The 15,298-nt window shown below is 35.2% G+C and overlaps 1 protein-coding gene across 1 annotated transcript in view; it reads right to left on the bottom strand.

Moving 5' to 3' along the window:
* The window catches only part of LOC129233680 (serine/threonine-protein kinase mig-15-like), a gene marked incomplete at both ends in the record, with an annotated part of 63,990 nt that extends 49,815 nt beyond the window's left edge, over positions 1 to 14,175 (bottom strand). Inside the window, one exon of the mRNA XM_054867660.1 lies at positions 14,119 to 14,175. Coding sequence (XP_054723635.1) covers positions 14,119 to 14,175 — 57 coding nt within the window. The remainder of the gene's footprint in view (positions 1 to 14,118) is intronic.
* Positions 14,176 to 15,298: the final 1,123 nt, after the last annotated feature.

Raw genomic sequence — 15,298 nt, 5'->3', positions numbered from 1 at the left:
AAATAATTGAAGTAACAAAGTTATGTATGAAAACACTTTTTATATCTTGCTCTTCAAAATCACCCTGGCAACTTCAAAAATTGTGAGGGGCTTAGTTTTTACTCAATGAATAATTTAGTCTCGTCGGCGCTCTCAGCTTCAATGATATGTCATCTTCCTCCCGCTCTGTTATTCACTATTCTAGACTGATAACAAGGACGAAATTGCAGTCTCTTGATATAATAACGGTCTTTCGGTAGATTGCTTGTAATTTTCTTGCCTCATGCTAAAAATGTTACTCATAATTGAAATATTTTATTTTTCGTTTTTAAAACCCAATTCAGATAATATATAGAGCCAACCATACAGAAAACTAATTATCATCAAATCTTGTGTTAATTTCATTCGAAACTGAATCTATTACTTCATACAAAATATTAAAAAATCAATGTTTGACTTCACATCATCATGTGGATTTTTTGTCACTTTTTTTTTTGGCGCCTTTTCAAAACTGGCTCGGAGGAAGAATTTTTTTGAAATATTTCACGATTGATTGAAATATACATCTATGTAAATTCTATTTTCAGTTTAAATTGCAGATTGAACTGTGGTAGTATCGTGCACAGATCAATTGTAGATTGAACTGTGGTTTGAATAATCCGAAAATTAAGGGTAGCGGATTGAAGATGTTTTAATAGAGCAAAGCATTTTTCAAAACTTTCCTCAATACAAACGAATTAAATAAAAATTCAAACGAAGTCATACATGCTAAAGTGCATGAGCTTTTTCACTATTCAAAGAATCTTTTTGCAATAATTCTTCCAGTCGTCAAATCACTGCTTTGAACTTATAGAGAAATGTTTTTATGGTTTTAACTCTTGAAGACCATCTTGTATTACACCGAGATTGCACAATTATAGGGCCCCATAAAAGGTATTTGTTGAAAGGTTATTATTATTATTATTCAATAATCACGTGCATTTTTAAGAAGCTGCTATGAAAGCATATAATGCATTGAGCAGCTGAAAGGTGTTTCTAGCAGAAGAAAGCTATGAACACTCATAAATTAAATATACACTTTAAAAATGAGCATAAAAGTGAATGTAAAATATTAAGGAATTTTCTTGTGAAAATCATGCAGCCACACCACTTTGCACGACCCTCTCATATTGAACATGCCATCGTTACACTGGGCACACAAGTATGAATTAGACTATATGAGGAAATGTCTTCTTTAGTTAAAATTAACCATGGTTCTCTATCAGTTTTCTATATTCTGAAAGAACGAAAAATACTTCATGAATTTCTAAGTCATTATCCAAATACGAAACACACTTTTTCTAGTCTGGTAATGTGTCCAGCTTAATCAAATAGTTACTGAGAGCCAGCGATATTTTTTAATGAACATTCCTTTCCGACTTACATAAATTGAGTTCACCCATTTTCTATCATCCTGCTCAAAAAATTTGGGGTTGCGACCGCCCCCTCTTGATCCCCCTATTTGCCGCCCCTGATGCATACTGTATAAATAAAAGGCTAATAACCGCAATAATGCATTTTTGCGAGCCGCATTTGGAATTTTCTCTTATGCAGAAATTTTCTGCATTTTGCTTATGCTCAAAAAAATATATATATTGCAAGTAAAACATAAAGAGCTTATACACTTAACGATGTAGAAGTACTTAAAAATCCATTCAATTTTATTTTATTTATTTATTTTGTATAGAAAAATATTGTCAGTAGACATTTTTTTCGCAAGTTTGATCCGCGGGTAAAAAAAAGGTTGAGAAACGTTGTTCAGGGATTTTATGTGCATGCAATGCATAAAATGCAAAATTACAAATGTTATTATCAAATTAAGCGAGTTTTTGGAACTAATATACATAATAACTGAAACGGATCTCAAGCATCAAGCCCTGCTGAGAGAGTAAACAGTGGAAATCTCTTCTCAGGTGGAAGTTGAAAAATAACTGCACGCGGAATCAAAAGGGGATCGATGCAAGAACATGCCTTGGGGAACAAGTAGCCGTTTCTTATCGAAGGAATTTGTCGAGTGGACTTTGATCATGAACACAACAAAGAGCTCTGTTATCCCGGACTCTCCTCCCAGAATAAACTGAGGCAGGATGTCATATGTTCCTCATTTCCCTCAAGCGGTTCGGACGGTTATCGAAAATAAAAGGCACACACTCGCTCTCGGTGCAGATGGAGGCCTATCGGAAGTAATCATAAATAAGAAGCCGGGGCTGATGCGAAAACTGATTAGAGATCAGGCTTCTTCAACACGTTCATTTATTCTGAGAGATACAACCGATTTCTCAACTGTTGCCCGAAGCACAATTTTAGTTCACCATGGGTCACTGCTTAGTTCAAGACTGCAGCCTCAACTTCTTCGACTGACTCTCGAAGATTTTTTTCCTCTCTTCTTACTTCCTTATATATATATATATATATATATATATATATATATACATAAAGTCTCACTCGTAGGTAGCACAGTGGCAAGTGTACTAAACAACAAAAAACTTAAAAGAATATTAACATTGTGATTTGAAAACCATGTAAATATGAAAAGTTGAACAATATAAATATTAAGATAAATAATAGCCCCCCCCAAAAAAAATTTCTCGCTTTCAAATAAGGTTAAAGACAACACATTTTAAAGTTTCTAACTTCCAGGCAAATTAACGGGGGGGGGGAGGGGGGAGGTAACGTTAACTACTGTCATCTGAACAGAAATATTGTTGGGTTGTTACCACGTCTCACTTTCCAAAACTTACAATATGGCCCTTGAGTAAAAAAGTTTTAAGATTTTTTTTTGTTCAAACGTATGGAAAAATACACAGTGGATTCACCTTTCTGGTTTATGATGGAGTCATTACTGGATGTAAACAATTTGAACCTTGTCGGAAGTATAATATTCAGTCAAATAGGGTCCGGGGGGGGGGGGGGGGGGAGGGGGGGGGGGGTTCAAAAAAGAAGTTCTAAAAAAGCAGTTTTAAACTATCTGTGGTAATGTTAGGTAGAGAAGAGATTCGGGAGGTCTCCCTCGGAAAATTTTCGAGATTGAAGTTTTAAAATTGCGATTTCAGGCCATCTAGGGTTAGGGGTAGGAGACAGGCAGTTTTCTGAAATTGAAGCTCTAAAATCGCAATTGTAGCCGCCCTTCGTGACGTTAGAGAAATAGGTTTTCGGAAGCACTTCCAAGAAATTTTTTTCGACATTGAAGCCCTGAAAACTAAATTTAAGATGGTCTTTTGATGATTTTGATGATGATTTTGACGAGAGTGGGGAAAGGGAGAGGGGCGCTCCACTTAAATGTTCGAACCTGTTGCATTAGAAACGCAATTTTGATTGATCTTTGGTAATGTTAGTGGAAGGAGAAGTTCGGTGGCATTCCCCGGCAATTTTTCGAAATTGAAACTCTAAAATGCAATAGGGAAGTTTTCGATTTTTCAATTTTTTTTTACATGATAGAGTAACATGTATGAATATCATAGGTGAAAAAATTTTTGCGATACGATAAGTAGTTTTTTTTAAATTAATTTTTAAAGTTCAAGCGCTTGTGACGTCAAATGGCATAGGAAATGACGTCATGCGCTCTTCTGATACGGGAGAAGCCGAAGGACGTGCTTCGAAGTTGGCTTCGAAGACGAAACGTAAAATGTTTATCTCCCTCGCATTTAACTCCTCGCGTTTCTGGAACATTGAACCTCTCATCCTCTCGGAAATATTCGAATATCATCATTGATGTTACTTGAGGAAGATTATTTAGATTGCGCTTTAACGAATCCGGCCTCCATAGTGGAGGAAGGCCAAAAGGATTTTTGAATTTCTAAAAAATAAAAATATCAGCAAGCTCAAAATGTCCCTAGCGAAAACAAGGGATCTTCGGCGGAAGGCTGCCCATTAGCGCCCTGTGACGTAAGCTCGTAACGTTTCAGAAGAGCGCACTTTTGCGCGTGGATTTTTAAAAATTCGTTAAAAATCAATCACGGCGTTTTAAAATTCGGCGATGGTGAATTTTTTAGTTTTGAGGGTCAATTAACAATATCCAATAGTCAAAATATGAACATTTAATAGATTGCAACTTCCGTATTGCAGATAGTCTTTGATTGTGTTATATATAAGAAGAGGGAAGGTACAGGAGCTCTCCTCATACATTTTCGAAATTAGTTTTAGAAACTCGGTTTTAGATGACAAAGAGGGCGATTTTCGGGCGTTACAGTAGAGGAGCTCTCCTGGAAGTTTACCAAAATTGAAGTCCTATATCCAAAAAAGTGGGTCACACACAAGTTCACTAAGACAGATATTTTTCGGAAATCCTCAAAATTGATTCAGCTATTCAGCATACATCGAAATTCAGAACTGAGAAAATTCCACAACTTTAATTCTTCCTTCTATATACAAACGTATCAGATACAGAAGAAAATAAAAATGACTTAAGAAAAATAATTAAAATACCTTAAGAACAAACTGTTTTACTTCCAACAGTGGAACCTAACATCATTGAAAGTTTTATAAAAATCATCTAATGATAAATTGAAAGAACAGTCCATTTAAAAATGGTAGAAAAAACGAGAGTAATATGAAATGAAAAATTCTACATAAACTTAAGCTAATTTATGAATAAAATATATTAAGTTTCAAGTGATGGGCTAAAAAAAATATGTTATTCGAAAACTTCAAAATTAGTTTTTAACGATTGTTTTGGTGCAAATGAATCCATGAACGGGTAGACCATAGTAGTCAAAATTCTTACAAACAATAAATAAATAACAGGGGAAAAAATAATTAAAAAACTTCTTATTTTAGCCATTTTTGATCTCCCTCTCATCACTGTTACACGTATTCCTCATACAGAACTGTGCTACTTCCAGAAAAACAATATAAATAAAACAAAGAATATATCTGCATATATGTATACATGTTCCCTATACAGCTCCAGTTTATGTCGGATCTACCGAATTTGACAGGGAGATACTTGGGCACCCGAGAAGGAACGTAGAGTGATTTTCAAGCGGTTAAGAAGTACTGAACCGTTCGAATTTCAGTATTACGACCATAAATGGCATTAAAAGGATCTTTCTACCCGAAATAATTACTTGGTCGGGTCGGTTTTAGCCTCATTCGAAAGCTCGCAAAAATACCCCTGCAGTAGATTTACTTCCCTTCGATTTCAAAACCATTAACAAGGCTGTAAAGTTAACAGGAGAAAAGTTGTACGCATTTTTAAGCAAAGGAACCTAAATATCAAATCGGAAATTTATCGTCTACTGCGAGCTCAATTTTAATTATCGTCAATAAATCATTGAGAAGAAAGATCTGTCGCCATTTTTTTTTTTCCACGGCTGGGAACAAATAAAATTCTTGCTTTTGTTTTGACGCTTTTCCTATAATCGGATGATTCAAAATTTCTCCTTTTTGGTTAATTTTCCGCGAGCTGTCGGGAAATTTTACAGATTTTTTTTTTTTTTTTGTTCAAGCACGCATTACTTGATCACTTGACGTAACTTATATTTTCGCGATAGATCGTGCAAAGCCATGCGACCGCAGCTAGTTTATAATAAGTTAAAAAGAAATCAAATCGACTGATCCTGATTTGCAATGGACACTGACTCCATCCCGTCTTTGAAGATCCCTTTACTGAAAAAAGAGACACGGCTAAAAAAATTTGGAACAAGTACGTCAAAAAGGTATTATTTATTCATGTACTAGCCGCCTGCGGCGACCAGCTGGTCCGCCTTTTTACGCCATTCGCCTTTTTGCGCCAGAGTTGCCGCCTTCGGCGGCTGCTTAGACAATTTAGCGATGGTATTAATCAACGTTTTTCTCTTTTTTCTCAATATTATCATTCGCCTTTTTACACCGATGTTGCCGCCTTCGGCGGCTGCTTAAACAAATTTCATGGCGGTATCAATCAATCTATATCTATGTATATCATTAGTAGTTTGAATAAAATATTTTCTAGATCTATCTCCAGTTCCGTCGTTTGGAATATTTTTAAAGGAGGGGGTACGACGTACTCTTCATGCAAATTTTGTCGAAAAATAACAAAAAGCACTTCCACTTTTATGTGAAAGCATTGTTTTTTCAAAGTCATGGTGTGTGTGGGGAGGGGGGCACTGACACCCCGTTGAAATTCCTTAAATGACGGACATGCCTCTTTCATGCTGTCCATCTGCTATATCGCACTCTATATTTGTCTATCTATCAATCTATACGATCTGCGCATATCTACCTCCTGACAGTACAATCTTTTTTTATTTATATAAGTATTAATTCGAAAACAAAAACATTTTTTGTCCACTCAACCTCTATCTATCTCTGTATCTACCTAACCTAACCGCCAATTCGTAACAGAAACGAAGATCATGCAAAAAATCGCGGACTTTATTTATTTAATCAAAATAGCCCTCAAAAATAAAAGCTCTTTGTTCCCCGTAGTGTTCAAAAAGTAGCGCTTGCAAAAAAAAAAAAAGAAAAAAAAAAAAAAAAAAGAAAAAAAAGAAAGGTGAAGACAAGGCAAACGATTTCAGTTGGATCACGTGATGAGGTAAACTCGGAACTCAGCCGGCAAGCGAACAGCGCGCGTTGTGTTCTGCCATTAAAAAAATTGTAAAAAAAAAACTATTGCGTATTTTTCAAAACTTTTTTCTTCTGAAGAGGGCGGAATGTTTTTACTATTACCAACTAAAATTTTAGAATTGAGGGTTCAATACTTGTCGCAGGATGGGTTTCGAAAAAAACTAAACCCAGAAAAAAAATGTAAAATAAAGGTTTTTTCAAAAATCAATAAAAAGTACAAAAATTGCTCTATCTTCAAAATTTTTTCAATCATCATATTTAAAACTAAATTTCCTACATTATAGTACAAAAAATATTTGTGTGGTGCGATTGGTTCGGGGTCTGTGAGGTAAAAAGTACTAAAAAGTGCAAAAAACGCATAAAACATTAAATAACTTTTTTTCTAATAAAAATATCAAAAATCGAAGCCCGAGGTGCACTTTTTCAGCAAAAACTGCACCTGTATACCAAATTTCATCTTTCTAGGCCTTACCGTTTTCTTGGGATGCGCGCCACAAACACACACACACACACACACACACAAACATCTTATTTTATTATATGTATAGAAGATAGATAGAAGAAGAATAGATTTCCCGTTAAATAAGTTTAGGTATTTTTTTCCTTCCAAAAATCAAAAATTTCATATTAAAAAAAAAAAAAAAAAAACTTCTGGAAAAAAAAAATCCCCCCCCCCCCCAAAAAAAAAAAATTTGATGGCGCAACTTGCGCCATAATCCCTCCCCCCCTGTGGGCACCCCTGCACGCCCTTGAAGTACACAAAATTTTGCAAAGACAAACGTACTCTTTTACAATGAAATATTTGTCCAAATTGGCGATTATACATGGGGGAAAAATTTAAATTGGAAAAAAAACTGGAAAACAAACAAAAGATGACCATTAGATCCTCTAACATTATTACACTTCAAGTCTGGAAACTCGTTATCTTTTCGAACTAGACGGCGTGTTATGAGCCAGGATTACACAAGGTGACTACCGTTTACAAATAAAAAACCACTCTGTTGAACCTGAACGAAAAGCAGATTACTAATCATGTGCAGTTGCGCAACTATTGCATAACGACGAAAATTTATCGGAACTAGTTATATTACAATCTAAAGTAAATTCTTTTCCGAGCTATTTAGTGTTTTATTTTTAGTAGTTATAGTTATAATAAATCTGCCAACCTCGTCCAATTCAATCACCTTTCTTCAACGAAAGTCCAGTGAGAAAGTTGTTAGGTCTCCTTCTCCACAATTTATTATTAATGCAAAAAACGGAAAAATATTCGGAATCTACGAACATTTTCAATTTTTCACAGTAAAAATCTAGTTTTAAGGTTTAAATTATCAAAAATAAAAGCAATTTTTTCGTACATGATTTTTAGTCAAAAATATTTTCCGGGAAAATTTCCGAGGCAAATCCCCTAGTTCATTATCAGAACTGACTTTTTTTGATAGACTCTACGGTAAATCTTTTAACGTTCAAAATTTAAAAAAAAAAAAGAGGCAGACTGTTCCCCCCCCCCCCCCCATTGACAGTTCTAATCGACACACAGTTTTCGCTTTTGGCATTGGCTTTTTTTTTCATTCCTATTTCTATTATTTATGTATTTATTTTCGTTCTCAGTTTTTGCACTAAGCGGTGATTTCATGCTTCTTTAACACAGCTCAGAACTTTTCTGATTAAAATTAAAAAAAAAAAACTTGAAGTTACTCTTAAATAATATCGGGAAAGAGAACTAGAACATTAATCCATTCCATTCCGTTAAAATTAGTTATGGAGAAACAGATAGATCGACTGACAGACAATTTCCCCATTCATAAGCCTGACTTCAAATTGTTTGTGTTTTTCAGTATTTCTCAAAAACACATTTATTCATTCGTTTTTAACTTCCTTTTTTTTTTCCAGCCACAATTTAATATATTTTTTAAGATATTGCGGCGGCTTCCTTTTCCTTTTTTTTTAATTTTTATCGAATTGAATGAAGATATATGCTTTGTATTCAATGAATGAGTAAAAAAAAAGAAAGGAGGGGTATCGAAAAAGTATTAACTTATTACCAGTTAGTTCATCACTTCATTGCGTCCAAATACTTGTGTTAAGTCGGATTTGTTTCTTCAAAACTCCCCCTCCCCCTTCCTCGCTTTATTTTAGACTCTTGTCCATGGTTTGCGGTTTTGCTTCAGTCCGCAAGGGTGCAAGAGAACACAAGTAATCTACTATGAGAAAGCTCGCCCCCCCCCCCCCCCATAAAACCTCTTCAAATATGCAGACAAAAATTGGGAAAAAAAATCATTTTTTTAAAAAATAATAACAATACTTTTTCAATTTAAAGAATGTGTAGTCAGCCCAAAATTTTCGGAAACGGCAACCTAAAATTTTCTGGAATTTCGGATCACAAACACCCCCGTTAGCTCCATTTAACTTCCTCATCGTCGAGCAACAGCTTTCTTGATAATTTATTTACTGCATAATTTGACAACACACTGAAGCAAAATGTGTTGAAGTAGAAATTGAAAAATGCAACAGCAAAACAACTATTCACACGTCGGTAAAAATATTGCTCAACCTACCAACCACATCGAAAAATCTTTTTGCTGCAAGAGCAAAGAGACAACCCTCAATGGCAAGTAAAATCTTCAGCTGCGCGAGTTACATTCTAGAAAACGTTTCAGAAAAATCGTTTTAAGTTCATTCGGGGTTCTCCTCCATCGCGAACCCCATGATCCCAAAATAGCCCCGCAGTGAGTGGTGGAAGCTAAAAAAGCTAGTAGATATTTCCTCCGCCCTGTGTCAACAAACCATCGCAAGCGATTGTACTGAGAGACGGAATATCGCTGTTGCTAAACACTTTGTTGGTTTTTATGATATGCGTACGAAAATATTTTGAAACCTCAAAACGGTACATACAACAAAAAGGCTCTAGAAAAATATTGAACGGAGTAGGTTTACCAAACAAAAACTCAAATTTCAATATTAGCATAAAGAATCTCTTTCCCGAACATCCTCCCCCAGTGAGGAAAATTGTCCTTAAATTCCTAGAATTACTTCCCAACGACGCCGAGAGCCAAGGCGGGCTCCTTGTCAGTTTGGTCTCTGGGACCCTAGCCCCATTAAAACTTACAAAGTCTATACTACGCCTAACAGACGGGCTCTTTTAAGGGCCGAACCCCTTTTTCTGACAAGGTTAACATGGGCTCTCGTCGGCCCTGTTACTACCTTAGCAATTTTCTTTTAGTCATAAGGATGATTCTAATCATTGAGATTTTCTCCTCAACCCCCATGACTTTTTCCTTAAGTCATTCATCTTTTTCTTGCGTCATTAAAATTTTTTAAAATCATCTAAATTTCTTCGATTTTTGGGAAAATATTATTTTTGAGTACCTGCTAGGATCCTTCACTTACTTGTTAGGTGATAATATCGAACTCAGCTTTCATCTAATTTGCACCTTTAGCTTTTATATTGCTCCCCAAGCAAATGCACATATGAGCATCTGCTCAATACGCTAAGGCAGTAGTCGCAATGGGGAACTGTTTTCAGACAATTTCAAAATCTTTCTGAATAATTAACATCATAAATACATACTTGGTTTGTTATGTAGCAGTTAGTTATCGTCATCAGCCAAAACTTATGAGATTCTCAGAAAATAAGAAAAAAATATTTTAAAAACTTAGGGGAAGGTTGCCGTCAATGAACCGGTTCCATGACTAGACCGCGAAGATATTTCCCGTGCCAGAGTTTGTGCAGACGCGTAATCAGTTTTAGTACCTTCCTTTGTCTGAAAACAGTCTACTGCAGAGTCGTCAAGTAGTTAAAATTATTTAATCATACTGTTAATCTGTCAGAAAAGATTTCTACCATTATCTTACTAATTATTGAGATTTTCATTTAGTTATAACATGCTTTGAATATCACTGATCATCTAAACGTGAAATTGACTTAAAAGAGTGCCTTTTCAAGTACAATTCCCCATACTTCATGTTCATCATGATTCGTCACAGCAGTAACACCTATAAGAATATTCAAAATGACGCAGTTGCTACCATTGGACCACTAGGTGTTTCCATGAATGAACCACCTGACAAAGTGTTTCATTCATGGAAAAATCTCAAATATTACTGTAACTTCAGTTCAATTACCTTTAAAAATTGCTCAATTGGTTTTAAAAAAAATATGATAATGAAAAAAATAATCTCAGTAATTCATAAAAACTTTTATACTTTATTATAATTTCAAGACAATTTTTTTTATAAAATTGATTAAAAATTTAGAACGTAATAATACAGTTTCAAATACTTTTGCTGTTCCAAAAAAAAAAGCAAAAATTAGTAAAATATGGCCAGTGGACAAGTAAGAGCATGTAACGTGCTACAGTAGCTTACAGAAATTTTGGTATGAAACTTAACGAAGTCTACCGACAATATAGAGTCCTGAAAATAAGTTTAAACAGTCGCATGGAAGACAAAAATCGGTTTGTTGTTACTTTAGTTACTTATTAAAATTTAGGAGATAAGCCCTCTGAAATAGGAATATGATTAGTGAATCATATTTTGAAACTAGAGAAGAAGTTTTTGGAATTACTTCCAAAAAATTGGGGGAATCTGCCTTTCAAGAGGCTGAGAAAAATAACATTTCCCACAGATTTAATTAAGAAGAAAAGTTTGTTAGTACTATAGTCTGTGGTAGTTTGAGACTTCAACTACTGGTTTCAGTAATAAAATGGTCAACAATGTTCTCTGACATTTTAGAGAGCAAGTACAATCTTGCGTCAAGCGAAAATTTTCAAAATCGATTTAACAAAATTCTCAACAGTTCAAAAGAGGTTGAAAAGATATTAGCTAAGAACAGTGTTGCACTGTTGCACAGGCTGGGAAAATATCAAGTGGTGAACGAGGTGTGATGACAACAGCTGTGTGTCGTGTGTTGGGGTTTTTTTTTTTTTTTTAATGTTCCTCTTATCCGAAAATAAAGCATTTTAGAAGATAAATCTATTTTTCTATAACTCATTGTTATTTATAGTGCTTATTGATAAACTTATAAATATTTGTAAGTTACGCATTGATTTTTTAATTTGAGAATGTAGTCCATCGATGGAAACTCAGTGGTCCATCCATAGCAACCCGTAGCCATGATTGGACCACGTGCTAAAATATTCTTTTTTAAACTTTCATTCTTTATTGCGTATATTTATCATGGAAGTGAATATTATTATTGAAAGAGAAATATACTGAGAAATTGTTCCTATAATTAACGTGATATTTGAGTTGGATTTCCTTTCTAAAAAAATCGAAAACTGCTCTGTGGTTCATTGACGGCAACCTTCCCCTATATTAATTTTGCTAAAGCACTACTTTTGGACATACGAAAATTAAATGTAATGATAATTAAAAGATTAATTCATTATCTAAAAGTGAAGTTCATTCATGGCAACGATTAAGAAGTTTGTTCCGTCCAAACTGACATCAGGCTGCACCAGGACGGAGCAAGTGTAATAAAAGCTTTTTAAAATTTTTAAGATGCACGGTTTCGGTTTTCAGGTAACTTGCGTGCTACATTCCATGGCAGCAATGCTAAGATGCTATCGGTTCTTCTGCTTATGTGTATCGCGAAGTACACTGTAAAAAAATTCCGAAACGTTACCGGGTATTTCCGTGTCACATTTCGGGATTTTAATGGTTTTTATCCACTTCCTGGAAAAATTAAGTATTTTTGACAAAAAGTTTCCTGAATTGCTAAAAGGTGCAGGAATGCAGACTTTTCACTGTTGGGAAAAATATTTTTAGCTCCCAGTTTAAAGATTAATTGAGCGTATTTATAAAGTGTATCGGCTTTCTTTCAAGTACGGCCCGTCCATGCTAATTAAACTCCCAAAGGGAGCGAAAAAGTGTGGACTGCATTGCTTTGCAAGATTTGCAGGCAAGTAAAATTCTCGTTACTTACTTGCAATTCTGGCATAGCTTTGGCCATGTTTGCCATAATGCTCTTTTAACTTCCTTGATAAATCAGAATGATGCCAAGATGTTATTTACACGGACACGACTGGTTTTAAACGGGAAGATTTCTGAATTTTTCAGGAGGCTACCAGAATAATGTCAGGAAGGTTGCTGAATTTTAGTGGAAAAAGTTCCTGGAATTTGCAAGATATGTTACTGGCAGATATTGGGCACATCAGCTGCCCATTATTTTCCAGGAACGTTTCTGAATCGTTTTTACAGTGTAACAGACACAGTGGAAAAATTGCACAACTTTAGCTTTTGCTAGAGCCGCCGAGAGGGCCCTATCGAAAAGCCAAATCGAAAACTAGGGGTCTGGCCAGAGAGGGGCCTCGGCTGGGAATAGATTAGAGAGAAAAAGGTTCTGGAAAATTGGCCCGGTGACAAAATTGACAAGGAGCCCGCCATGGTTCTTGGCGTCCCTGGCTTTTGCAAATTGGTCACATGAATGATTTTAAAAGGAACTTTTGTAACGGTAAGGACAAACTCGTCAATTTTTACGGAGGGGGAGTGGGGCAAAGGCTATGAAATACTCAATGGAGAATATATTTTTAAAAAACAAAAAAAGTGGAAAGGGGCAATTGCTTTCTCTTCTCCTCCCTTTTTGGAAAAGACAGGGACACATCTACTATAGCTGTCATATTTAACAGTATTTTTTTCTTCGACCACGAAGAAGATACGCCGATCCAAAAAAAAAAGGCTCTTATCACAGCACAGAGTTCTCGTCTGCTCCGGAAGAACTGCATGAGCACCGAAATGATTTAGAAAAAGTCACATCTAGGTCATGAAATGCTGTACCGTTATTATCAGATTCATGCAAGACTTCTTAAATTAGCTCTCAACTGACCCATCCACATTAACTTTTTTTTTCTTTTCAAAGGACTATACAAACTTACATTTTTAATATCTCTGTGGCAAAAAATACACCACTGCTTCACGGTTTTTTTTTTTTTTTTTAATTTATTTATTTATTTATATTTTTTAAAGAAATGAATTACCTCGCCCCCCCCCCCTTTTTTTTCAATTAAAATAATACGCCTCAACACCAATCCTGTAATCCCGTTTCCTGAACTATAAATAAACCAAACAATTTTACTTTTGGGATGAAATATTGAGAAAACTACAGTTAAGTTAATAAAATTTGGTTCCAGCAAAAATATTTGCCAGTATGAGCAAACGTAATAGCATTCCACCATCTTTAAAAAATGAAATCTCGCAAGGAAAACATTAAGGATTGCAGCAGTTTTTCTAATTGGGCTTTTTCACTTTATAACAAGGCTGAAACATTTCCCTAAGAACAAAAATATTGCAAATTCATATTTAGTAATTAACACTTAGTTTATTAACACTTAAGACTCACAGTTATAATTTATGTTGAATGAATACATTCAAACTTGGGTTACGACATAAGTGGCTAGGCATAAATCACTTACAACAGGAAACGACCGGTTTCATCAAGGTACGTTAAAATAAGTTTTTACTACAAGTTTAGAGATTGCTCATAACCAAAATTTTCGACTTAAACAAATTTGAATAAATAGATTATTTGCAAATGAAAATGAAACCACTTTATACCTCTGTTACATCCATAATTTTGATTGCTGCTAGCTGGCCGGTTTTTGTATGGCGTCCCTAGAAAAAAGGAAGAGACTTAGTTTCCGGACAATAAAAATGAATAGTTTTTCGAAAACAAACACAAGTAAACTCAATTAGCATGAAAACAAATGTTACACTTAATGGCACCAGGAAAATAGTGGGAAACGCACGCAACACACAAAAGTACATTGGAAAAACGAATCACACACAGGATTATGTTATATATTTATTCTTTTCATGTGTGTATATTCGTACATAATTTACACCAGAAATTTCAAATATCTTCCAGGTTTTAGGAAAATATATAACTCTTCGGAAGAACCCTTATTTTTAACACAGTCCTGATGGTGGTTCAAATACACGTACGGATCATCATGACACCTCCCCCCTCCCCCCCCGCCCTTTCCGAAGGTAATTTCCAACTGCACTAGTGTAGCAGCCCCATTGGTGATTCGCCAAAGGCGAATACAAAAGGCGAAAGCTGAATTTTGTAGCCCACAGCTATTTAAATTATTTTGCTGAAAGCTACACTGAACTAGGAGCGGATACAAAGGGATATCATGACCCCCCCCCCCCCCCCCCTTCTACCAAACCATCGACAATATTATCCATCCATTGTTTTCAAATACTTCTCTACATAGTATAAAATGAAGTCTCCAAAAAGCGTCTGTGTGTTTGAACTCGCAAAACTCGAGAACAACCCGGCCGATTTCGCTGAAATTTTCACAACTTGTTCCTTTAAGTTCTGAAAAGGTGTGCAGACCAGGTTCCACGCAATTTCTTTCAATGCTCTAACTTAACTACGGCGGGAGTTATTTGCTTTTTTAGGTCGAATTTGTTTAGGCGTAGCCGAAATTTAGGCACTACTTTCTTCATTAAATCCGTCAATAAAAAGTGAAGGAATTGCTCCACAGTTTTTTGACACCACTGGAAATAGCTGCTTTTTTAGTCCAGATTTAACTCGACCTAAGGTCGAAAGTTTAACCCCCTATCTCAATTAGAAAAAAGTTACAAGCGAATTAAATGAAGTTCAAAAATCTGTTCTCTATTCAAGTTTTTAACCATTTTATTTTGCGTTTCCACGGTAATGCTCTTTAAATCTATTGTTTTTTTCCCCATCTTTCTCATTTTCAATTTTTAAACTTATTTTATTTTGTGT

The sequence above is a fragment of the Uloborus diversus genome, unplaced genomic scaffold (genome assembly GCF_026930045.1).
Source record: "Uloborus diversus isolate 005 unplaced genomic scaffold, Udiv.v.3.1 scaffold_622, whole genome shotgun sequence".
In the NCBI taxonomy this organism is placed as follows: Eukaryota; Metazoa; Arthropoda; class Arachnida; order Araneae; family Uloboridae; genus Uloborus; species Uloborus diversus.
The sequence above is the reverse complement of the archived record's forward strand: the minus strand, read 5'-3'. Positions and strand labels throughout refer to the sequence as shown.